Genomic DNA, 26282 nt, shown 5'->3' with positions numbered 1-26282 from the left:
CCTGAGCACTTCGTTAAAGTGTGACCAACAAGCAGGCAATCGTCTGAATAAGAAGGTGGGGGGGGGAAGGGAAGAAAGGGCAGGTTAACTGGGCAGGGGAGAAAAAAGCTGGAAAGTGATAGGGAGGGGGGTAGATCTCTGAATGGAGAGGGAAGGGGGTGGGGAGCTGGAGGAATGGAGAGAGAGAGAGGGGGGTGGGGGAAAGAAAGAGAGACAGGGAGAGGAGCCAAACAGAATCCAGAGAAATTAATGTTAATGCTATCTGGTTGGAGAGCGCCCTGATGAAATGTCACGTGTTGTTCCTCCAATTTGCAGGTGGCCTCTGTTTGGCAGTGCATGAGGCTATGGACAGACATGTCAGTGTGGAAATGGGGTTGGAGTTAAAGTGGTTGGCCACTGGTACGGACAATAAATACTGAAGGTGCCAGAATTCACCTGGTTGTGTAGTTTATTGTAGTCACGGGTGTCGGCGGCGTCCCAGGGTCCAGAGGCTGCGTGCATTCTCTTTCTGCCGGTGTGCATGCACTATTGACTTTGGTTGTTGGCACATACACAAGTGTTTCATGGGCATGGAGAGTCTTTAGCCTGAGTTGATTGGTATGGTGTGATAGATGGTCAGTGAGTAGGGCTATTCACCATTACACGGGCATTAGTCACATTAGCAAGGACGTTATCGTTCCCAAGTTCATGGATGTTAACACATTATGAGTCTTTTTGTGTTCACTAATAAACAGATTCTAGGAGCCGTAGGTGGTGCCGGTAGAGGACCCATGATTCGGAGCCGAACAGGAGTGTGGGTATGACAACGGCTCTGTATACGCTTATCTTTGTGAGGTTTTTCAGTTGGTTGTTTTTCCGGACTCTTTTGTGTAGTCTTCCAAAGGCGCTATTTGCCTTGGCGAGTCTGTTGTCTATCTCATTGTCGATCCTTGCATCTGATGAAATGGTGCAGCCGAGATAGGTAAACTGGTTGACCGTTTTGAGTTTTGTGTGCCCGATGGAGATGTGGGGGGGCTGGTAATCATGGTGGGGAGCTGGCTGATGGAGGACCTCAGTTTTCTTCAGGCTGACTTCCAGGCCAAACATTTTGGCAGTTTCCGCAAAGCAGGACGTCAAGCGCTGAAGAGCTGGCTCTGAATGGGCAACTAAAGCGGCATCGTCTGCAAAGAGTAGTTCACGCACAAGTTTCTCTTGTGTCTTTGTGTGAGCTTGCAGGCGCCTCAGATTGAAGAGACTGCCATCCGTGCGGTACCGGATGTAAACAGCGTCTTCATTGTTGGGGTCTTTCATGGCTTGGTTCAGCATCATGCTGAAGAAGATTGAAAAGAGGGTTGGTGCCAGAACACAGCCTTGCTTCACGCCATTGTTAATGGAGAAGGGTTTAGAAAGCTCATTGCTGTATCTGACCCGACCTTGTTGTTTTTCGTGCAGTTGGATAATCATGTTGAGGAACTTTGGGGGACATCCGATGCGCTCTAGTATTTGCTACCGGCACCACCTACGGCTCCTAGAACGCTTCCACCAGCGTTGTCTCCGCTCCATCCTCAACATCCATTGGAGCGCTTTCATCCCTAACGTCGAAGTACTCGAGATGGCAGAGGTCGACAGCATCGAGTCCACGCTGCTGAAGATCCAGCTGCGCTGGGTGGGTCACGTCTCCAGAATGGAGGACCATCGCCTTCCCAAGATCGTGTTCTATGGCGAGCTCTCCACTGGCCACCGTGACAGAGGTGCACCAAAGAAAAGGTACAAGGACTGCCTAAAGAAATCTCTTGGTGCCTGCCCCATTGACCACTGCCAGTGGGCTGATCTCGCCTCAAACTGTGCATCTTGGCGCCTCACAGTTCGGCGGGCAGCAACCTCCTTTGAAGAAGACCGCAGAGCCCACCTCACTGACAAAAGGCAAAGGAGGAAAAACCCAACACCCAACCCCAACCCACCAATTTTCCCCTGCAACCGCTGCAACCGTGTCTGCCTGTCCCGCATCGGACTTGTCAGCCACAAACGAGCCTGCAGCTGACGTGGACATTTACCCCCTCCAACCCTATTTAAAGTAGTCACTACAAGTACTCCTTTTAACCACAGTGACATTCTCAAATTTAACCTCGTCCCAGCAAGCCCCACAACTCCCCTGCTCGGATTTTGCCTTTTCTGTGGTGGGGTACAGATGGCTGCTTAGATCTATTCTCTGATGAGAAATTGACATCTAAAGAATTGTGGCACAAATCCATGTTACACAGAATTGACTGAACTAACTTTCAGTCAAATGAAGTAAGGTGGAAAGTCGTCTGTCATCCTCTAATGAAAAACTGAAGCGATAAGGTTTGGGTTTAACAAAATGCATTAATAATCTAGCTTTGGAAGAATAATAATTAAGACAGTGACATTATAGAATATCAGTGCTCATCTAATTTTATTTTACTTTGAAGAGGAGCTCGAGCCCGAAGCAGTTGTTCAGCATCTTTATCTTTGCTGTATAAAGTACACTGTTTGACCTCTGCAGACTATTGCGTTTTAAACTTGGGTGTGTGCCCAGTTCTTCGTTTAACATGTGCAGGGAAAATATATTATACATCTGTATAGCATCAGAAAAAAAAAATAATGTAACTGCGGTGTGGTATTATTTGGAGTAATAGCCAATAGTCCAGAAAGTCTGCAAGTCTGATGCCGTCAAATTCCCAAGGGTGTCAGAATTAAACATAAATTGGTGTGGATGATATTTTGTTGACTGAAATATGGCATTGAAGTGAAGTATTCTATACTGAGCTACTATAAACGTCAGTATACACATTGTGGAATCTCTATACATGTTGTAAAGTTGATGTATACGCAGGGAAGTCAACGTACATGCTGTGGAGTCTAGTGCAAGACTGACACATACTGGGCTTATACACATCACTGCTTTTGTCACATGGACAGGAAGTGACATCATCAATGATTTCATCAGCTCTGATTAAAAAACTTTGTTCGATGCAGGTCAATTTCCCATGTTTTCCACAGCACGTCCACCATTTTGGGAGCCAATTCTCTTTCTGGTAAGTGGGCCACCACGTGAACCCCACCCCCCCACCCCCCAGAACAGGCAATCCTGCTGCAGACCCCCAAAGTCTACATATTTTTTTGTTTGGGCGGCCTTCCTCTTCGCCAAGGTGCCTGAACTACGACTGGTCTGTCGAGATCCAGATGGGCTGGTTCGAGGCAGTCAATTGCAATAGTTTCCTCTTTACCGCCAATGTCCAAAATGTATGTTGAACCATTGCATCTTAGTACCTCAAAGGGATCCTCATACAGAATGGTGCTCAGTGTGCTCCTTTCTGTACAAAAACATATACAAGACCTGGCCTGACCATGTTGAGATATCGGCATCTGTGCTAAAGAACTGAGCTTCTCGCGGAGTTTGCTTAGGACCGCTGCGGGCGTCTCCTCCTGTCCTCGTGATTCTGATTTAAATTCTCCTAGAACCATCAGGGGTGCGCTGTAGACCAGTTCTACCGATGAGGCATCTATATCGTCCTTGGGTGTCGTAAGTATGCCCAAGTGTACCCATGGCAATTTGTTAATCAGTTAGGTCCCTGCAGACGCGCATAAGGCCAATTTCAAATGCTTGTGGAACCTTTCATCTAGTCCGTTGGATTGTGGGTGGTACGCTATTGTGTGGTGCAACTTGATTCCAAGTAGGGTGGCCATTGCTGACCACAGGCTTGATGTGAATTGGGCACCCCTGTCAGATGTGATGTGTACTGGCAGACTGAAATGTGCTATCCAGGCAGAAATGAGGCCCTGGCGCAGGTGTCGGTGGTCATGTCTGCCAGTGGAACCTCCTCTGGCCACTGCATGCCCTGATCCACTATAGTGAGAAGAAAATGGGAATTGCATGACACTAGCAGGGGCCTACAATGTCCATGCATTCATGGTCAAACCTCCAATAAGTTGGCTCAAAAAATTGTAGTGGAGCTTTCATGTATTGCTGGACTTTGGATGTCTGGCAATGAATGCATGCCTTCACCCAATTGCTGACCTATTTTCGAAGGCCATGCCACACAAATCCAGACAGTCGTTCTGATCGATGGATGTGCCAACCCATGTACCACGTCAAATACACATCACCTCTAGGCCACTGGAACGATTGGGCAAGGACGACCTATAGATATATCAGACATGAGTTTGAGCTCCCCTGGACCTACTGGAATTTCTTCCAGCTGCAGGTTCAAGTCTCCTGTTCCGTAACGCAGAATTTCTTTGTCTGCTTGTTGCGCTTTTGTGAGCGCAACATAGTCCACCCCTTGGGCTAAGGTCTAAATGGATTATATGGCCGGGCAAGACAGTGCATCTGCCACTAGGTTGGCCTTTCCTGAGATGTGTTCAACAGCCATTGTGAATTGAGAAATATATGATAAACGTCTCTGTTGATGAGCCATCGATCTGATACCTTAGTGAAGGTAAATGTGGTTGTGGTCCGTAAAAGCAGAAAGTACCTGAAATATCTGATAGCAAGGTACAATGCCAACATATCTCGATCAAAAGCATTATATTTGTGTTCAGGTGGTCTTAGGTGCTTGGTAAAGAAAGCCAATGGTTTCCAATCCCCATCAATGTACTGGAGGCATCCACTGTCAGGGCTGTTGGAACATCCATTCTAGGGAGGGCCAGCAATGCAATATTAGCCAGTGCTTCCTTGGTGTTCTCGAATGCTGCTGACGTTTCTTTGCCCCAAGTGACAACCCTTGCCTTGACTGACATCAGGACAAAGAGTGGGGGGGGGGGGGGGGGGTGCATGATGTGAGCAGCTGATGGTAGAAACTGGTGATAAAAGTTCATCATTCCAACAAACTCCTGAAGGCCTTTAACCGTGCTGGGCTTCGTGAATGCCCAGATTGCCTTGATCTTTGCCGGTAGTGGCTTTGCTCCATGTTTGTCGATTCTATGACCAGAAAGTTGATGGTCACTAACCAGAATTGACACTTGGCTGGGTTGATGGTCACCCCAAACTCATTGAAATGAATGAAAAAATTTGCACAGGTGGGACTGATGTTCCTGACAACTGTGGCTAGCAATGATTATGTCATCTAGATCTATGAAGGTAAAGTCGAGATTGTGTCCCACTCTAATAATTAAACGTTGGAAAGTCTGCATAACATTCTTGAGCCCAAAAGACATCCTTCTGAATTCAAAAAGGGCCAAAGGGTATAATAATAGTCATTTTTGGAATGTCATCTTGGTGGACCAGGATCTGATGATACACCCAGTCAGGTCCACCTTGGAAAAGATGCGGACTCCCTGCAGGTAACCTCATTCAACCTGTGGTAATCACCGCAGGGTCTCCATCTGCCTGTGGCCTTGGGTACCATGTGGAGCAGGAGGCCCATGAGCTATCAAACCATTATACAATACCCATGTCCTCCATCCTTTCAAATTCTTCTTTGGCCAGACAAAGTTTATCTGGAGGGGGCCTGCAAGCTAGGAGATGCAGCAGTGGCCCTTTGATTGGTATGTGGTGCTGCACCCCATGTTTCAGCATCACTGAGGTGAATTGCAGTGTTATTATTGAGGGGAATTCCACCAACAACCTGGCGAATTCATTCTCCGAAAGAGTAATGGTCTAAATGTGGATCTGGCAGCTTGGCCTCACCTAGGGCGAAGGTCTGGAAAGTGTTGGTATGAACGAGCCTCTAGATCAGCGAGCAAGTCACATGCTCTGAGAAAATCAGCTCCCAGTAGCAGTTGTGCGACCGCAGCCAATGTGAACATCCATGTGAACTTAGTATCGCTGAACAAAAGTGGGATCCTACAGATGCCAAATGTCTGGATAGTACTGCAGTTTGCAGCTTTCACTGATGGCCCAGGTTTTCTGTTACGTATGTTACGCCCCAAAGGGGCAAGCACACTGATCTCAGCCCCTGTATCCACCAAGAGATGCTGGCTGGAATGTCTATCCCAGACATATAAAAGGCTGTCTCAATGACCAGCCATTGCAGCCATTAGCATTACCATCAGGTATTTTCCCTGAAACTCACAGGGAGGTCGACAAGCTTGATGGTAGAAACATCAAAAGGCCGCTATCTTCATCCCGTTGTCTCCTAGCTGACTGGTGATTTGATCGACCCTGCTGCTAGTCTTATGTTGGAGTTGCATGGCCCTGCTGCTGTGAGCGGGATCTGGTAACCTGTCTTTCTTGCCTACCCCACCATAGAATGTCACCTGTGGCTTGCTCAGCGTTGAGCAAAGTTTTCTTTCTTTACATCGCTTTCTTTGACGCTGCACCTTACTGCTGTGCTCGTTAGTCTATTCAGTTCTTATTTTTGAGAAGCCATGCTTCCTGTCATCTCGGTTGAAAGAAGGGGAATAGAGGATGTAGGTAAACTGCCAAGGAACAAGGGGCTGATGTGAATGATCCACAGCTGATGATCAGAAACCTCTGCACACTGTTTTTTTTTAGCTTGACAGGTTGCCTTGGCTTGGATAGTTTGAGTTGCCACTTGTGTATGGTGAATCATGAGATTTATGATAAAACTTGTTGTTTTTAGCATTTTGGCTGACAATGCAAATATGGACCACAAAAAAGGTGTGGTGAGCTGGTAATGTCTATCATAAACAAGTTTATCCCTTTGACCAAAACTTATCTGGTGGCAGATAGTCCTTGTGAAATGGTCACATGAAATGAGTGCCTAAATGAAACACTTCATCCTTGAACACGATTCCTCTGATAAATTGAGCAGCTCTGTTGTTGATGATGCACCTGCCGAATGTAGTACAGGTACAAGATCCTTTATCCGGTACTCTTGGGGGACAGTGTGTTCTGAATTCTGGATTTTTCCGGATTTTGGAAAGCCAGATTTAAACCCACCTGAATTGTGCTGCCGTATCCACCCCCACCCCCTTCCACTCGCACTGCCGTTCATTCCGCCCCCCCCCCCGACTCGCCCTGCCGGTCTCCCTGACCCCACGACTCGCGCTGTGGGTCCTTCCTCCCCCACCCCCCCCCCCAACTCGCCCTGCCGGTCTCTCCCCCCCTCGCCCACCCGACTTGCACTTCCAGACTCCACCCCCTCACCTGGCCGGCTCGCACTGCCGGTCTCTCCCTCCCCCTCAACCGCCCGACTCGTGCTGCTGGTCTCTCGCGGTTTCCGGATTTTGGAGCTTTCTGGATTTTAGATGTCCGGATAAAGGATCATGTTCCTATAGTACCAAGGACTGTGGGTTTTGGTGGTGGCTGAGCTGTTCCTGTCCAACCTTGAAATGCATTGCAATTGTTCAGCAGGGAGTTGGTGCAGGAGACACTACAGAAATGAAATAGAAATGGTGGGTGGCGGGGAGGGGGGGGGGGCGGTGCCGGAGCAGTAAACCAGCACAAATCTCAAAAGTACGATCACAAAATAGAATTAAAGAAAGAACAGAGAAAATTAATTCAATTCTCCATGAGAACTAAAATGATTCTTGGGTATCTAATGGGTAAAGAGTTGGAGTCGGTTTTCTGTAACAGATTTCACCTTTTTTTACTTTTTAATATGTGCTTGATTGCTCTGACCAACGTTTAGTAATTTTCTTAAGGGAAGAGATTGCATGCTCTTTAGTTGATTGACAGTTTCAATGTTCATGCTTAACCAAGCTTATTTTGATGATGTAATGACCCTGCATCTTTGGGATAGAGCTCGCTGCTGTTGCAGGTGAGGAATGCTGAAGAAGACATCAAAACACAGGATCCACAGAAGCAAGGAACCAACGGATGATGTAACAAATAACTTTAGATTATGATTATTTATTAATCAGGCTTGAAAAGATCATTAAGTTTCTCTTCTCTACCTTTGAACATGTGATTTCCTAAAAAGATGGTTAGTGTCAAGTTTGAAACAAATTCAGTAGCAATATTCCTGTCCAGACAAATAATAATTGCAAATAATGTCTGTGTTTCCCTCCCCCTCCCTCTCCAACTTCCTCCTCTCTCTCTGCCTCCCTTTCCCCCTCTGTAGGAATTCAAGTCCTTCGGTGAGAATGGTTCAGCTCTTTCTGCACATCATTTCTGGGGCAGTGAGAACTACTTCAGTGCAAGCCTGTTGCCATGGAACCTGAAGAGCTCACGAGTGAAGATGCTGTACATGGGTCTGGCTGTGTTGACAGTGATAACAGCTGTAACTATGGCAATATTCAGATAGGTCCCTTGTTGTCAACGGAGTCAACGTTTGAATAATTATTTTTTTGCATAGTATGATACAACACTGAAGGATAGCACTGTATCTGTTCTTTGATGGAACTGTCCAATTAATCCCATCTCCATGCTTTCTCTCCATATCCCTTTTATTAAGTATATTTTAAATAAAAGTCATCACAGAGTCAGTGATTTATGAGGTTGAATGTGAAGTCACAATTTCCCGGGACTTATGGGTGGCTGGGACAGGAGAACTGTTGTGAACTGCGGACAAAGTGGGGGAAGTTTTATAAAAAGGGGGGAAAAAAATATATAAAACCCTTTTGCAATATAAACTCTTGGTGTTAGTTTCTGAAGATAAAAGAGCACTTTTTTTTTCTCAGTGCAGTACACAAAAGTGCATGAGAAACACAGCAGGTCATGCAGCATCCATGGAACATGAAAGGCCGTCAATGTCTCGGGCCTGAGCCCTGTTTTTCCAGTCCTATAGTTTTGTTTGCAGCCCCTGTGTTTCTATGCCATATAAAAGTAATTAGAAAATTCATGAAGCATCTGGGTGTGCAATATCATTAATATAATTTTGTTGGTGATTACAGCTGAAGGAATATATTTGCAACAACCTGCATTTATTAAATATAAGTGTGAAGATTCTTCAGTGGATCATGATGAGACAAAAATTGACATCGAGTTTCAGATGCAATTTGGATGGATGATCAAAAGCTTGTTCAAGTGCAATATTTTTTTTTAAAAAGCATTTCAATTATAAGTTCATTTATTATCATTTGAATACATATACAGCATTTCTCCATACCATGATGCACACACATCATAACATTTCCCACACTGCACATGATAATCACGTACCTACATACTTACAAATATAATATGAAATAAATATGGATAAATATCTTGTAATAATTTACTCATTTCATTTGTATGAGACCCAAGGTTATAGGATACCATCCATCAATGTCTCAGCCTGTAGGAAGAAGTTATTTCCCAGTCTGGCAGTTCTGATTTTGATCCTTCCTGATGGTAGTGGATCAAAGATCCTGTGTGGTGGATGGTAGAGATCCACGATCATTTTTGAGCCCGATTTAAGCAACAGTCCCAGTGAATGTCGTCAATACAGGAAATGAAGACCACAGTGACCTTCTCTGTCATTTTAATGATACTCTGTGTTGACTTCTGTCCAATGCTTTGCAGCTAAAATCCCATGCAATGATGCAGCCAGACAGGACATTTTCAATTTACCTGAATATAGAGAGGAGGAAAGATTTAGGAAGGGAATTTTAGGCCTTAGGGTCTTGATAGATGAAAGGTAATTCAGGATTATAAAAACATCATCAGTGAGATAGCCCATAGCTGAGCCCATAACATTCAAAGAGATAAACCAACCAATTCAAAAGTAAACATGCATTGCCGTGGCTTAATGAAAATCTGCCAGCGGTAAATGTTGAATCAGTGCTTTCTTGACTCCTTGATGACATGTAACCTTTTGGTGTCTGTAACTTTAATTTTGAAGATTAAAGCCCTTGAATATATTGATTGAACTTTATTGCTGTGCATGAATCAGTAATGGTGCAGCGATGTGGTTGATACAGCGATTGTCACCATTCCTGCAAAAGTGAATATCCATCTAAATGTCTTTGAGTTCTGAAAAATGAATTTAACCTGGTGTCACACCATAGCTTTTAACCAGAATCCCTCACCGCAAGGCCATAAATGTGCAGACAGGAAAAGTAATTACAATTTCACAGTTTAAAATTAAATCTCTTCCCATGTGCTCCATTCGTAATAGGAACTGTCACGTTGACACCATTTAGCAAATCTGAACCATGAGTATACCCTCACTGGTCACAAAATTAAATGTATTTTTCAAAAGCCAAGCCAAGAAATGCTTCAAAGAAATATTATTTTCAGCATGGAAAATAAGCAAAGTCATCATTTAAGAGCTTGAGCAGAAGTTTGCAAACCACTTTTCAACCAGATTGAAACCGATAAAAATGGGATGTACAACTGATTGTGTTTGAAGCAGTCAACTGCAATAAGCAGTCTTATTGTGCTGTTCAGTATGTTAATCGATGCCTTGACTGTGCTTGTTTTCAGTATCAAGTTATTAGCGGCATCTGTTTACTTCCCATACTTTTCATAGTGTGACAGAATATTTAGGAGATAAATTGGAAAAAAAAGTTGAGTAAGTTACATACAGACACATACTTTAAAATAGATCTTATTTGAAATACTGAAGAATTCATATCCACAGTGACTTGGCAGAAATTGTGAAGAGTGCCTATGGAGATGTCATAAATAGGTGTTAATTGAATTGACTTGTGGAATAAATGGACTGTTGTCTTTAAAGCACAAGTAGGAGACTATGTCTATTGATAGCTCTTTGCAGACTTTTAGAGTGATCACAGAAAGGTCACTAATGGATTTTTGTTCACCGAAAAACAACAGATGAACCAGAAGACTGACTTCTGTTGTTTGCTGGAGAAGGTCAGGTGATTTTTGCAAGAGAGAGAGAGGGAGAGTCACGCGGGTTTTCTGGCAGTTTGAAAGGAGGGGGGGGAGACTGAACAGTGTCAGCCTGGAGAAGGTTGTTGGTACTGAAACAGAAGCTCCAGAGTCGAGGATGGTCTACTCTTGTGTGTCATGCAAGAGGAGAAAATGAGCTGTCTAGTGTTTCTCTTGGAATAAGCGGAACAGAAAGGAACTCTGTGGTAACCTGAAAGGAAGAGGTTATTATCTGGAGAACCCTGATGAGGCAAATTTAATCAGCAAGACATTGATGTGGCTAATGGTGGTAACTCAGTTGTGAAAATCCTGGAACCACACATCTCTCTCTACAAACCCTACAAGAACCTTCCTGAGCGGTAACCATTTACCTTTTGAGCACCAAAGCCTAGTGAACTTTATACATGTTAAATTCTGTGCACAGTATAAGAATTGCCTGCAACCAGTGGAGTTGGAAGAAGAAGTAAGATTGGACTGTGAACCAAAGAACTTTCTTAAATTTATGCACACATTACATAAATGTGCCCTTAGAATTAGAAGGGGGTTTAGTTGGGTTAAGTAAGTTAAAAATAGAGATAAGTTAAAGTTTGATTCTGTTTTCATGTTTAAAGATAATTAAAAACAGCTTTTGTTTAAGTAACCATTTGTTGTGGGGAGCATCTATTGCTGCTGGGTTGTGGGGTCCTTTGGGCTTATAACAATAGACATCAATAAAATGCACCAGGACACATCGCCACTAACTATGGGGTTATTTCTGAATTGTTTGAAATTGTTTTAATAAAACCACAGCAGATGGCACTCCAGATTCACTTCATTTCATATCAGTTTTTTTAATCGTTTTTACAAAAATAAATTCGCAGGGAAATTAAATGTTGCTCCTGGCAACAGTCAGGCAAAATGGTGAGAGGCATTAATTCTTGTTTGACATCTACAATCTGTGTGTGGAAAACATTTCAATTTGAAGACCTTACTAAAATGTGTTTTTGAGGAAGTGTTAAGCAGGTGATAATGATGGAATTTGGTTTCAGTTCCTGACTACGTTGCACCAGGAATGATAACTCCATCCAATGGATTCAAAGATAGCTCAGAACTGGGGTAGTTGAGCAAACTCAGAAGAAACGTCCATTTCATGATGAAGAATTTCACACCTATTAATTTGAGAATGGAAAACAATGGATCAGGCAATTAGAATATTGTAGAAAGAAACTGGCTGGTACTCATTCCATTAAAATGTCTAAAAGATTTCATTTTTGAATGAAGATACACATTTTATTGGCAAGTGGAGATTTGCCATATGTTCCATTGAGGGATCCTGTTTAACATTTTACAGGTTTTTAGATGTGATGCATTAGTCCCTTGTTTTCCTGATTTCTGGCCATAAGTAGTGTCAATTTTTATTCCAAAAATGTCTGGTTGTTGAAAATTTATACCTGGTACCTTTCAGTACCAGATAGAAGTACTAGAAAGGGAAAGCCAAGAGAATACAAACTAGTCCTCATCAAGGGGTCAGCCGCAGAGAGGGTATAGAGCCAAGTTCCTGGGTGTCAACATCTGTGAAGATCTATCTTGGCCCATTACTTTGATACAGTCATGAAGAGCATTTATATTTCGTTAGGAGTTTGTGGAGATTTTGTATCTCACTAAGGACTCGAGCAAATTTCTACAAGGGTACTGTGGAGAGAATTGTGTCTGGTTGTATCACTGTCTATTATGGAGGTGCCAATGCCTAGGGCAGGAAAAGGCTACAGAGGGTTGTAAATTTGGCCAGCACCATCATGGGCATTAGTCTTTACTCCATTAAGGGCAACTTTAAGAGGCGGTGTCTCAATAAAGCAGCCCTATCTTCACTGCCCAGACCATGTCCTTTTCTAATTGCCTCCATCAGGAAGGAGGTACAAGAGCCTTAAGATGAATACCTAATGTTACAAAACCAGCTTCTTCCCCTCTGCCATCAGATTTCTGAATGGACAATGAATCTATGGGCACCACCTCACTATTTTCTCTTTTTGCACTAATTATTTACTTTTTCAACCTTTTATTTCAGAACGGTAATTTATAACAATTTTGCACAATACTGCGGCTGCAAAACAAGAAACTTTGTGGCACATTAATGGCAATACACCAAATTCTGATTCTGATTTCAATGGAGTGGATAACATTTGTGGTTGGATCGCATTGTGCAGTTTTCAGAGATCAAAACGCAAAGTCATCTGGATGAATGCATGGAATTGCATTAGAAGCAGGCCATTAGCCCCAACTAGTCTATGCTCCTGTGAATCACCCTATGAACCTTCTCTGCATTTTTTCAGTATCTCTCTGATCTCCCAGATTGCAGGGATCATATTTGTGCACTGTACTTACAAGGGTGGCCAAAACAAGGTCTGATACGGATGTAGCATGGTGGTCCTGTTTCTTTATTCTAACCCTCTATAGGGTGGCACAGTTAGCATAGTGGTTAGTGCAATGCTATTAAAGCACCAGGGACCTGGATTCAAATCCACTGCTGTGTGGGTTTTCCCTCTGTACTCAGGTTTCACCCCACCACCCTCCAAAACGTACAGGGATTTTAGGTTTATTGAGGTAGCATGGGCTCATGGGTCAGAAGGGCCTGTTACTGTTGTATATGCCTAATTTTTAAAAAAATTTAACAGTTAATTTAAAATTAATGCTTAATTTGCTTTTTGTGGTCTTGTTAACGACATGGGCCAGATGGCCTACTTCTCCTCCAATTTCTTATGTTCTTCCGTTGAGATAATTTCCACTTGTGGGAGAGTAAAGAATAAGGGAACAAGGTTAAAAGATTGAGGCAATCATATAAAACTGAGGCGTATTGGAATTTTTTTGTGGTTGTGAATACACACAACCAGACATAACACACATATAGATAAGCAATGCATATGCAGAACAAGTGTTTCATGAATACAAATAAGTAAATAAATATTGCTTTGTTCAAATGAGAATCTCAGGTGGTTAGTGTGAGCAATTCCTTTGGTCGTTCAGCAGTCTCACTGCCCATGGAAAGAAGCTGTTCCTCAGCCTAGTTGATCTGGTTCAGATACTCCTGTATCTCTTCCCCAATGGAAGCAGCTGAATGATGTTTTGTGCAGGTTAGAAAGGGGGGTGCTGAAAGATTGCATGCCCAGTGGATCACATCGATGGACGAGGCAGACTCCTGTAATCCTCTCTGCTACACGTATAGTCCTATGGATTTACCTTTGATCCATTTCTCAGTAGCAACCATACCACAGCAATGCAGTTGGCCTGGACACTCGAAGAGGTCCTATAGAAAGTTGACATAAAGGCTATCTCTCCACCATCAGACTCCTCAACAACAAACTCAATCAGGGACTCATTTAAGGATTTACTTGTGCACTTTATTGATTTTTTTTTAATTCTCTATTGTAGTCTTTGTTTACATAAGTTAACTGCTTACAGCTCTTTATTTGTTTACATGTAAGCACTATACAGATTTTCTTTTGCACAACCAATAAGTGGTAATTCTGCTTCACCCGCAGGCAAAAGAATCTCAGGGTTGTATGTGATGACATGTATGTACCCTGACAATAAATCTGATATCTGGTAGCCGATAGCTTGCCTGCTTCAGATTTCTCAGTAAGTGCAGTCGCTGTTGTGCCTTCCTGACAATTAGGAGATAGTTAAGTGAACTCCAAGGAACTTGGTCCTCTCCACTCTCTCAACTACAGAGTTGTTGATATGTAGTGGAGGGTCCCTAACCTGCTCCTCCTGAAGTCCATGATCATCTTTTTCATCTTGTCCACGTTGAGATTCAGATTACTCTCACACCATTTCATGAGATTTTCCACCTCCTCTCTAGTGCGACTCATCGTTGTCGCTGATGAGGCCAACTACTGTTGTGTCATCTGTAAATTTGATGACACGGAGCTGGATCTGGGGAGGTCAGTAGCATGAATAGGAGTGGAATGAGCACACAGCCCTGAGGTGCGCCAGTTCTCAGCAGGACGGTGCTCCATACTCTGCTATCGACCCAGAGAGACAGGTCTTTGCATTAGGAAGTCCAAGATCCAGTGATAGGGGTGTTGAGTCCCAATGAGGACAGCTTCTCCTCCAGCCTCTGGAGGAGGCCGTGAGTCAATGAAGCTATATTTTGCAAGCTCATCAACTGTGAACTTTTTGAGAGATGCTGGAATTTTGACCAAGCCAGAGAAGCAGAAGAGACTCAATACATTAGGCAGCATCCATGGAGAGAAACAGTCATTCAACTGTTCTGCTGGGGCCTCTTTCATGGGAAGGGGAGATGGCAGGTATAAAAAAGAGCAGCCAAGAGCTGATAGGATCCTGAACAAATGAAGATGGGAGAGGGAGAGCAGGAAAGGGTTCTCATTGAAACAATTTTCATTAGTTAGTTGACTAAGATAGAGTTTAGCTGACTTGTTTGTTAATGAACTTTGTTATATTTAAATTTGATCAATGCAAGATGTCTGAAATGACCATACCCAAGGCTTTTGTTTTGAAATGTTATCCCCATTGCTTGGAAAATGTAATTAGTTTATATCACTTGTAATACAGACATTTAATAATGCCTCATCTTATGTATAATTCACAGATCTTTGCTGAGTAATTTTAATTCCCATGTTGAAAGATGGATAGGGTAGAATAAAGAAGTGATACATTATTTAAAATGTGTTATTGCACTACAACGAGATGAATGTCAGAAAGTGAAGAATAACCAAATAAAAGGAAAATTAAATTTGATATTAGATATAACAAAGGGGCCAGGAGTAGTGTGTAATTAAAACTGGCTGAATGAATATGAATGCAGTCTGTATCTCAGTGCAGATCGGGAGTTATCCTGCTGTGTCCCTGTCTGATTAGCTACGATACATCTGCTCGGGTTCTCAGTTCCCATCTGTAGTGCTGAAGGGAATTGCATTCTTATTGCATCAATCAGTATAATAACATTCAGAAACTTCAGCCCTGAATGACTCCAGATCATTGTACGGCGAGAGAATGATTGTGAAAGCTTTTCTCTTGGACATGCTGATGGCAGAGTTTCTTTCTCCCTCTTTTAGCCCTGTTCTGTGAATCACACGTGATGTTCAAGTGCAGAAGCTGTCTTATCTCTTCCCCTACAGTGACAAACCTACCCTAATTATGCTTCTTTCCCAGAACAGATTATATAAACCCTGCGCATGCATCATGAAGTGTTAAGTTGACGTTAAATTAGTGTTTGGTATGAACCAAAGTAAAATGAAAGCTGCTTTATTCTGTGCACACATCGCATGTCCCTATCAAGATTGAGGAAAGTTCATCTGTCCCCTCACCCAGCTCTCTAACAAGGAGTAGAGGGCTTCCACTGGATTTCACTTTGCTATGACCTTCCAGCATCTGCCATAACCTAAACCACTGTGGATTATTGGGCTGCAAGGTTGAGACCATTGAAGGATTAGCCCCTTTCACACTGACAACCCACTATATAGGCGAGTAAATGACCCGTGTTGCAGTACCGGGTGAGCCATAAATTCTCTGGTTGATGTGGATATTTTGAATCTAAGTGGGGCGGGGGGGGGGCAACCTCTAGTGGTGACGATCTGAGGGACATATTAGGTACTCGCAGGGCAGAGAAATCATAGAAGGAATAAAGCACATATGTGCACAATGCATAAAAGACCATGGGAAAATCTACTGCAGTAGATAGTCTAGAGCACACATGTCAAACTCAGGCCCACGGGCCAAATTTGGCCCGTGATATAATTATATTTGGCCCGCAAGATCATATCAAATATATATGAGCTGGCCCGCTGGCCGCCATGCCAGTATAGCGCATGCACAGCTAATACTACAAATCCCAGAATGCTTTGCAAATGCATTGGCACCGGCCCGTCAGCCCACTAATCGACCCACCTCCTCTGTTTACTTTCATTAACATCTGCGACCTGTCGCCTAACTCACATGTAATAAACCCCTTACGAAAAATGGCCAAACGAAAGACAAAAAACAGGACCTTTCAAGACAGGTGGGAGGCAAACTATATGTTCATCATTTTAAAAGACAAACCTGTTTGTCTTTGAAGCAAGTTGTTGTTTTTTTGACTTGTTGGCTTGTGAAAAAAAATACAGTTAAAAGGAGCTTAAAGGCTACAGAAATATATTATTTATTGAATATTTTATTTCTCATTTGTTAATGCTTCTTCTGGAAAGTGATTAGCCAAAACTATTATTAAACATTTATTTTAATAAGAAAAAGTTTAACATGTTGAAAGAAGAGAAAACATGCAGATGTTGATGAAAATTTTCAATAAATATTTAGTTTGGCCCACGACTTAGTCCAAGTTTTTAATTTTGGCCCTCTGTGAATTTGAGTTTGACACCCCTGGTCTAGACTACAAACTTCAGACAAGCCCACAGACCAGCTTGTCATTATTCCCTAAACAACAGAGTTTAACAACATAGCATTACATTGTATTAGGCATTATAAGTAATCTTGAGATGATTTAAAGCGCAGGTACGTGCTAACAGCTCTACTGGTCGCCCTGTGACAGGTCCACCAGCCACACGCTGGTAACCCCGCCGGCCACCTTGTGACAGCACCACCAGCCACCCTGTGGAATATAACTGCACTGATATTAAAACTACCAGACTGACACATGCACGCAAGCACTAACATCACAATGATACTCGGTTGAGCAGGTTGGCCATTCACACTGCAGCCGAGTCAACTCGGTTGGGCTCTGATACAAGTATCAGAGCCCAGTTGATTTTACCCCCACCCGCCCGGTTGGGAGCATACACACTGCCAGGTGACCTGCTAAATACCCACTAAATTGCCTTGTTCAACCCACGTTATTTGGCAGCATGAAAGGGGTTATTGACTTCTTCCATGACATCAACATGTACCAAATTAAACAATGTGCCTCAAGACTTTTCAGCTAGCAATTATGTTTTTTTTAGATAGAATTTGCTTGATTTTACCAGTCTGAAGAATGTCCGACATCTTAGCAACAGTCGTTCACACACCAACGACCAAAACTCAAAATCTTTGTTTCCTTACGTGAGTTTAGACAGCATACCGGAAGAGCAGTACACCTCTCTTCATTCACATCTCTTTAAGACTATTTCTCATGCTAATTGTGGTATGACAGCAATAATGTGGCCTGACATGCTGTCCTTCTCCTAAAACATCCAAGGCACATCTTAGTTATCGCAAACTAGATTCAGGAAATTAAAGGGTTATCTTATGAGGAGCATTTGTCAGCTCTTGGCCTGAACTTGTTTGAATTTAGGAGAATGAGGGAGGAACTCATTGAAACATTTTGAATGTTGAAAGGACTGGACAGAGTAGAAATATTGTTTCCCACAGTGGGGAAGTTTAGGACAACAGGGCACAACTTCGGGATTGAAGGGGATCCACTGAAAACAGAGATATGGAGAAATGTCTTTAACCAGATGGTAGTAAATCTATGGGGAGTAGTTTAACATTAAAACAAGTAATTCTGGGTATGGAATAAAGGACAAATATATAGTGCAGGATAAAGAGTGAAATACAGTTAGAAACAGTGCAAGAGCATATTGTTTATGAGTGAGAGGTTCAATGAAGACTATGATAACGGCAGGGAAGTGTCTGGGAGGTTTGTGTTTTCAAGCACATGTATCTTCTTCCTGATGGAAGGGAGAGATGAGAGTATGACTGGAATGGGTTAGCAGCTTTTCCACGACAAACAACCCTCTGGAGTTTATTCTTGTCCTGAGAATACCCCATACCAGACAGTGATGCAACCAGCCAGAATATTCTCCATGGTACATCTAATTGGTACCTTTTGTCTGTTGGTCTGTGCTCCACCCCCTCCCATTCTTCCATTTTCTGTTTTTAGCTTATACCTGCTCAGGCCCAAAATGTCAGCTACGTATCCTTATCTCCAATGGACACTGCGAGACCTGCTGAGTTCCTCCGGCAATTCTGTGTTTTTACGACAATCACAAAGTCTGCAGACTTTTGTGTTTCATTCAAACAGTACAAATGTCATTGATGTGGCTTCAAACAAGAAAAACACTGATTTTTCAGCTCGCTTTAAAAGCACTGAAACATAATTAGTAAATGTGTATTCTATCTTGTGACAGTCCAGCCATGTTTCACTGCTTATTATTACAGCACAGAGGAGAGTCATTCATTCCTTCAGGCTCGTGATTCCCTAGCAGAGCAAACCCAGCAGTCCTTTACCCCTGTATCTCTGCAACGTATTCCCTCTCGCACACTCATTGTCTCACCTTTTGATTCCGTTGCTACTTACCTCGACTAAGGTGAAATTCGCGGAAGCCAATTGATGGACAATCAGTAATTTTCAGCGATATAGGATAGTGTAAGGTATGTGTAGAGCACACAATAATCACATTGCCATGATGGAGTAATTAAACGGCTCTAATTACCAAAAACCTGAGCATTACTGATACATGACTTGGCCAGGTACAGGAGGAAGCCCAGGCACACCAGTCTTTATTGGAAAATCCGGGGAAGAGCCAAGGGAGGAGTTAGGGACGTTCAGACTGGCCAGTCCATACACCTATACAAATGTCTTTCCCCGCAGTATGCTGACAATTTTCACAAAGGTATGGATTGTGCAGAAATTATTCCATTTTAGTTAACGCCTTATTATACAAAGTGCACTTTTCTTTTTTCCCCTCCATTTCCATGTCCGATCCTCCAATGTGGAGAACGAGTTTGGAGAGTCCAAGAAGCGGTGAGTCTGACAAGTTCAATAACAAACAAGGATTTTTATTTACACCCGGGGGAAGTGGCGACAGGGATAGCTCTCACACTCATACACAAGGAGATCATACACATCTAAACAAGCTATACTCTCTAAAGCTTCCCACAAATAAAATATGAAAAGAATGCATAAACAGTACCCACCACCCCTTGCTAACCAGCAGGCACAGCACCCTGACTGGTTACAAATGTATTACCTTATAGTGGTCTCAAGCATGCACCACTAGAGCTCTCCACCTTTTAACAGCACACTCCTTACAATGGTCTCTCCAGCATCACCCACTACTCACTAACTGGAGTGGAGCCAAGGTTTGTTGCTCAGAAAGGGCTGCTCCAGGTGGTGGGCTTTATACGGCAGCAGGTTGAGAGGAGGGGTGGGGGGGGGGGGGGGAGAGACGTCACAGGTATGCCCAAATGAGGCAAAGTGATTAAGAGAGCCAATTGTAAGGTGTGGGCTCACCTGTGAGTGGGCTAGGCCTTGATTGGCAGGTGAGGTGATTTCCAGCTAGGCTCCCGCTGAAGGGGTCGCATGACCCTCCTCATTACAGATCCCCACCCTCTTCCCTCTCCATTCAGGGAGCTATCCTCTCCCCATCACTTCTCAGCATTTTTTCTCGTGGCCTCCTACCCCTATCCACCTACGACCTCTTGCCTGTGGGACTGTGCTCCTCTTGCTGCCTCCCATCCTCTCCCCCCCCAACCCCACCATTTTATTCAGATGCCTGCTTACTTTTAGCTCATGCCTTGATCAAGGGCTTGGCCCTGAAACATTGGTTAAATATCTTTGCTGCATAAAGAATGCTGCCTCACTTGCTGAGTTTCTCCAGTATTTTTGTATAAAGTGCACTTGTCTTTGCACAGGCAAGTTTTTGTTTAAGGTCTGTGTTCAATTTCTTGAGACCAGAAGGTTCCAGTATTTTGAGAATGGCAATGTTACTTGTGCCTAGAGAATACAATTTAATTAGCCCGAACAAGGAGAAGAAAACACAGTTCACAAGAAGTGCTATTACAAGCTCCTGCTTTATTTAGTGTCACAGTTTTCACAACATTTATAGACTGCATGACACCATCCAGTCCGAACTATAAACAATGCTGATGTTCTCAACTAAGACAAAAGAACAATGGTTGTTTATCCATGAAAAACAGATGGGACACTTACAAATTGGGGGATACAGACACGAGGGCCGAAATGGCTTGTTACCGTGTTGTATGTCTAAATTAAAAATTAAAATAGTACTTTGTTACATATCCCTTGCATGCAATGACTGCTTGAAGTCTGTGATTCATAGACAATAGTGATGTCTAAGACATCTTCGCTAGTGATGCTCTGCCAGGCCTCTACTGCAGCCATCTTCAGCTCTTGCCTGTTTCGGGAGTTTGTTTTCACTTCAGCATGTGGAAGGCATACTCAATTGGATTTAGATCAGTTTTTAGTTTTGAAAAACTCCTTTGTCGTTTCAGCAGTACGTTCGGGATTGTTGTTTTGCTGTAGAATGAAGCGCCGTCCAATGAGCTTGGAGGCATTTGCTGGAACTTGAGCAGATAAGATGTTTCTACACCCCTCAGAATTAATTTTTCTACTGACATCAGGAGTTATATCATCAATGAAGATCAGTGTGCCAGTACCTGTGGCAGCCATACGTGCCCAGGCCATAACATCCCCACCACCGTGTTTCATAGTTGAGGTGGTATGCTTAGGATCTTGAGTAGTTCCTTTACGCCTCCAGACTTTGCTCTTAACATCACTCTGATACAGGTTAATCTTGGTCTCATCTGTCCACAAGACCTTTTTCCAGAATTTTGCAGGCTCTTTTAAACACTTATTAGAAACTGTAATCTGGTCATTCTGGTTCCTTGGCTAACCAATGGTTTGCATCTTGCTGTGTAGCCTCTGTATTTCAGTTTGTGAAGTCTTGTGCAGACAGTAGGCATTGTCACATGCACACCTGGCTCCTAAAGAGTGTTTCTGATCTGTAGGACAGGCTTTTGTGGATTTTTCTTCATTATGATGAGAATTCTTCCGTCATCAGCAGTGGAGATCTTCCTTGGCCTACCAGATCCTTTGTGATTACTGAGCTCACTAATACGCTCTTTCTTATTGATGTTCCAAACAGTTGATTTTGCTAATCCTAAGGTCTGGGCGATGTTTCTTGCTGTTTTATTCCTGTTTTTCATCCTCATCATGGCTGCTTTTACTTTCATTGGAACAACTTTGGTCCTCAGGTTGAAAAATGGCAACTACAGACTCCAAAGGTGATCAAGAGCTTAGAAGCAAGAACACCTGTGAAGCCAAATATTCCAAACATTATGGTGCCCTGAAATAGGGGAACTATGTTTAAAAAGTGCTGTAATTTTTACATGGTCAAACCAAAATGTACACAAATAACCTTGAGTAAAATCTGGAATGTTCACTTTAATCACAGGTGAATTGTTTGGTTACAAACTTAAAACTGTGGAGGACAGGGGCAAATAAAGGAAAAAAAATGTGTCTTTGTCCCAAACATAATGGAGGGCTGTTTAATATATATATATTAATATTATGAGAGCTCAATCATATGCAGGAGAGTCCATGTCGGAACAGCTTGCAGATTTACGTTTGGATTCTCACCTTAAATCCTGCTGAATTCACAGTGAAAATCAGCCAAATGAAATACGCCTTTTTTTTAATCAAGTAATCGCTCCTCTTCCTGTCCTTCACCCTGTCAGCTTGCACTCATATCTGATGCCCTTTAAATGGATCTCATTTATTCACCATCATGTCTGGTAAATCGTTCTGTATTATTTGCTTTTGGAATGAGATTTCTTCGGAATTACTTAAACGTTTTATTGGTGACAATCATTGCCTCCTAGTTTGTGTTGCCCCTGCATCTGGAAATGATCTCTTTAACCCATCAGAGCCCTCCATAATTTGTAAAATATCTATCAGGTTACCTTTCCTCCAACTCTTCAAGCATAAGGAGTCCCCAATCTGCTCAGTCATTCTTGAGAAATATTTGGTATCACCATCCATCTTGTTGGTTATTTATTTATTCAGTTTTATACAATGCGAAGTCTTTGATAACGGCAGATCATACTCCTCCGTAATAACATCTTTCAAAGAAGACTTTGAGAGCAAACTAAAATGGGATCTGAATCAAATTAAGTGTAAAATGCAAAGGAAGAAACCTTGGTTCCTTAGATGAGAAAACCTATCAGCATCTGAAGTAGAAATTATTCCATCTGGACACCCTCCACCCTTCATCCCACTGTATGACATTAACATCGACTCCTCTGTTTCCATTAGCTCCCCTCCCTTCCCATCTATTTCTCCTTTCATCTAGCTCTGTCTATCTCACTCACTCTCTCTCTTCCCTTTTCCCTCTCTCTTTTCAACCAGCTTTGCACTCACAGAGGCAGCCCCCCACCCCGATCAATTCTCACCTTTCCTCTTTGACCAATTATCATCATTTATCTGTTGGTCTGTTCTATTCCCTCTCCTCTTTCTTCCCTGCTCCTCCATCCTTTTAATTCAGGCTCCTGCCTGCTTTTTACTCTTACCTTGAGGAAGGTCTCAAACTAGAGGTTTGGTTCTATATCTTTACCTCCTATGGATGCTACTAGTTCCTCCACCACTTTTGTGTTTTTACTTGCATCTGAAGTAGGACCAGGTCAATGATTCAGATTTTATTTTATTTTTTTAAATGTTATTTACACCATGATACAAACCGATTCCAACAAACCACACGCAAATTAATCTACAACCCCATCTGTTTTTTGGAAGGTAGGAAGAAACCAGAGCCTCTGGAGAAAACCCATGCTGATGAAGCCATTCATCAGAATATACATGAGCACATTTACACAGGCACCTTACAGTGCAGCATTACACACAAAGATAGCTGTTCTGGTGAATTTTGTCTCCACAAAATGTTCCAGATTCAGTGACAGGGTAACTGAGTCAGCATCTCCCCAATCAACCGCCCCAGCACCGAGGGGGAGGTTAGTCTCAGCCAGCTCTGATGGGTGAGAACACCGCACTCTCGAAATAGGCCCTCAATGCCGAGCTCGATCATGCCCAGGGATTCTCAGGAGTACAGGGGAAACACTTAGAGAATGTCCTCATAAGTCCTCTTTAAAAAGAGAGCAACATCCCTCATTGGCCATTGTGAATGACTGACCCATCTGTGCTCCAAATGGGGAAGGAACATTCAGACACTGAGAACCTTTCTTGGGCTTATCCTGAGGGGGTATGAGTTGTCATCTTACATAGCTCCATGGTCTGTATATTTGGCCATTGCATATGACAACATATGCACATAGGAAAAAAGAATCAATGCAGCAGACATGAGGTTTCTCAGAAGAATGTTACGCATATCATATACAGACAGGATAACAAACAAAGAAGTTCTACACAAGGTTGGTGCCAGAACAAGTGTTAGAGGGGATAATTAGGGTAACCAAGGGTGCACAGTCCGACAGTTGTAAACTCGTTCAGCGGTTGGGGTGGGGGGGGTTGCCGGTGTCCTACCTGACGTAAACCTCCTCTGTCCCTCTGACGGAGCAGCCGAACCACTGCTCTTTTTGCATGGAGAATCACTGGCGAGTGTAGAACTAGACACCAGTGACACCTGACGCAAACTAGTGATACTGGAGCGGGTGGGGCGGGTCTGACTGCGAGCGATGGCCGTGAGCATATGGGGGAGGCACAGCACCTCACTTGGGGGGGCAATGACTACGGATGCTTCCCCTTGGCACTGACACTGGTTCTACAAAGCACGAAAATACAACATACGTTGCTTAAAAGAATCAGAAAGCAGCAATTAAATTTTTTTGGACACATCTTGCGAAGGAATAAAAAGCAGAGGAAGACAGAGAATGAAAATGAGAGATGGATCAACATGGTGGTCAGAAACAGGGGAGACAACAACTACCATTCGGAGGATCAGAGACCGTGATGGATGGAGAGTCAGGATCATCCACGCCGGACGGCGAGGCACCTGAACGAATGAACAATATGGGAACACTTTGCTCTGATGTCATTTTCCAAACCATATCATTTAAACAGCCTCAAGATTCAAGATTCCTTGATTGTCATATACACAAATACACAAAATTAACTTGAGCTTGCTGTAAAGGCAAACAAAGAGGCATCCCCGCCAATAAGAAAATAAGAGTGGCATGGTTAGTGTAGCAGTTAGTGCAGCACGATGACAGCACCAGTAACCCAGGTTCAAGTCCAGCACTCTCAGTAAGGAGTTTGCATGCTCTCCCTATATTCGCTTGAGTTTCTTCCAGCTGCTCCGGTTTCCTCCCATGTTCCAAAGATGTACGAGTTTGTTGATTAATTGATCACATAGACTGGGTAGCGTGGACTCATGGGCTGGAAGGGCCTATTGCTGTGCTCTATCTCTAAAAATCAAAAAATCCCTTCAGAGACACCATCTGCCCATGGATTCGCCCCGTGTGCTTCCGCAACCTCTGCAGTCACGCAGCCTCCTGTCCGTTCCAGCGGTGAACCTGAGTTCCTATTCCAAACCTCTAATATATTTGGAAGTAGTTAACACCTAAGGCACATCAGTAACTCTGCTCACCATCGGCGTCCTTGCAAATCCCAGTTACAACAAGACGGTTTCCCACAAGTTGCAGCCTGGTGTGAGTCCTTCAGCTGCCATGTGTTTCACTGTTGTGCTGTCTGGTCCTCTCTCAGGCTTCTCCCCCTTGATGGGGACACGGGTGGTGTTCTGCTGCTCCGATGCCTTTCACCGGTCTGCCGATCCTCAGGAATCCGTGACCCTTGTGTCTGCTGCCAAATGTGGGCACCGCCACATTTCACTATTGTGAAAGAATAGCACCACGGCTGTTCAAAACCTGTAAAGGGCTGTCAGTGTTACAGCCAGCCAGAAGGTCCCTGTGGAGGAAAGGCTGTGTCTTTGCTCCTCACCCTCCCAGATCCGCACTGGCACTGTCTGTCTTACTGTGAAACCCTCCCCACAGGAACGCTGCCGTCAGAGATCATCAAAGATCCTTACCACCCAGCAAACGTTCTGTTCTCGCTGCTGTCATCAGGAAAGAGGTCTAGGTGCCACAAGACTCACACCACCAGGTTCAGGAACAGCTGCTGCCCCTCCACCATCAGACTCCTCAACGACAAACTCAATCAGAGACTCATTTAAGGACTCTGACTTGTGGACTTTATTGATTTTCTTTTTGTTCTCTCTGTATTGCAGTCAGTTTATTTACATTCGTTATCTTTTTACAGTTCTTTATTTGTTTACACGATTACGCATGTACTGTTTGCTTTTTCCATTGCCAATGAGTGGTAATTCTGCCACACCCATAGGATGAAGGGATTTCAGGGTTGTATGTGCTGTCATGTATGTACTCTGGCAATAAATCTGAAGTCTGAAATCTGAAATAGTTGCCTTGAGTCTTTAGACATTGATGCTATTCATGAAATTGACCTTGTTATCTCAGAGCTGGTAACTGTCGGTGAGATTCGAAGTAAAAAATTGCTTCTTGTTTGTTTTCATGGCTACTGTTTCTTCATTGTGATGGTTTCTGGCTATGAAACACACTGGTCTGGCAAGGCAATGCTGGACCAGACGATCTGGGCAGCCGCATGGACTCCTCTTCCAAAGTTGGCAGCTAGAGCTCCAGATCCAAACCTTTGGTACGATCAGGAAGCCTTCAGTGCCCGAGGCCCTTCTTGATTCTTCCTTGCCCTCAGCACCTTATCGAACCCCGGGTCTGATACCCGGTTCCCATGAGCCAATCTCCAGCAGCCTGCAGTCAGTGTAGGCCCTTTGACCACTTCTCCATCAGCTTGCAGCCTGTGTGGGACCTTCACTGGTTACAGCTACTCCAGCAGCACCACCATTTCACCATTTTGATATTCTTCCATAGT

General features: G+C 43.4%; 1 protein-coding gene and 2 long non-coding RNA genes across 9 annotated transcripts in view; 1 reads left to right on the top strand and 2 right to left on the bottom strand.

Moving 5' to 3' along the window:
- Window positions 1-9687, top strand: part of cdkal1 (CDK5 regulatory subunit associated protein 1-like 1) — a 713853-nt gene extending 704166 nt beyond the window's left edge. For all 7 annotated transcript variants that reach the window (XM_069907872.1, XM_069907906.1, XM_069907889.1 and 4 more), the window contains one exon: window positions 7968-9687. In XM_069907872.1, coding sequence (XP_069763973.1) covers window positions 7968-8150 — 183 coding nt within the window. In that variant the 3' untranslated portion in view covers window positions 8151-9687. The remainder of the gene's footprint in view (window positions 1-7967) is intronic.
- Window positions 8898-25590, bottom strand: LOC138748167 (uncharacterized). The gene is made up of 2 exons (XR_011347840.1): window positions 25408-25590; window positions 8898-9397 (listed from the first exon to the last, which is right to left on the bottom strand). It is a non-coding gene; the product is annotated as an uncharacterized lncRNA (long non-coding RNA).
- On the bottom strand, window positions 11471-25401 carry LOC138748170 (uncharacterized). The gene is made up of 2 exons (XR_011347842.1): window positions 22334-25401; window positions 11471-21683 (listed from the first exon to the last, which is right to left on the bottom strand). It is a non-coding gene; the product is annotated as an uncharacterized lncRNA (long non-coding RNA).
- Window positions 25591-26282: the final 692 nt, after the last annotated feature.

This window comes from Narcine bancroftii, chromosome 1 (genome assembly GCF_036971445.1).
Source record: "Narcine bancroftii isolate sNarBan1 chromosome 1, sNarBan1.hap1, whole genome shotgun sequence".
Lineage (NCBI taxonomy): Eukaryota > Metazoa > Chordata > Chondrichthyes > Torpediniformes > Narcinidae > Narcine > Narcine bancroftii.
The sequence above is the reverse complement of the archived record's forward strand: the minus strand, read 5'-3'. Positions and strand labels throughout refer to the sequence as shown.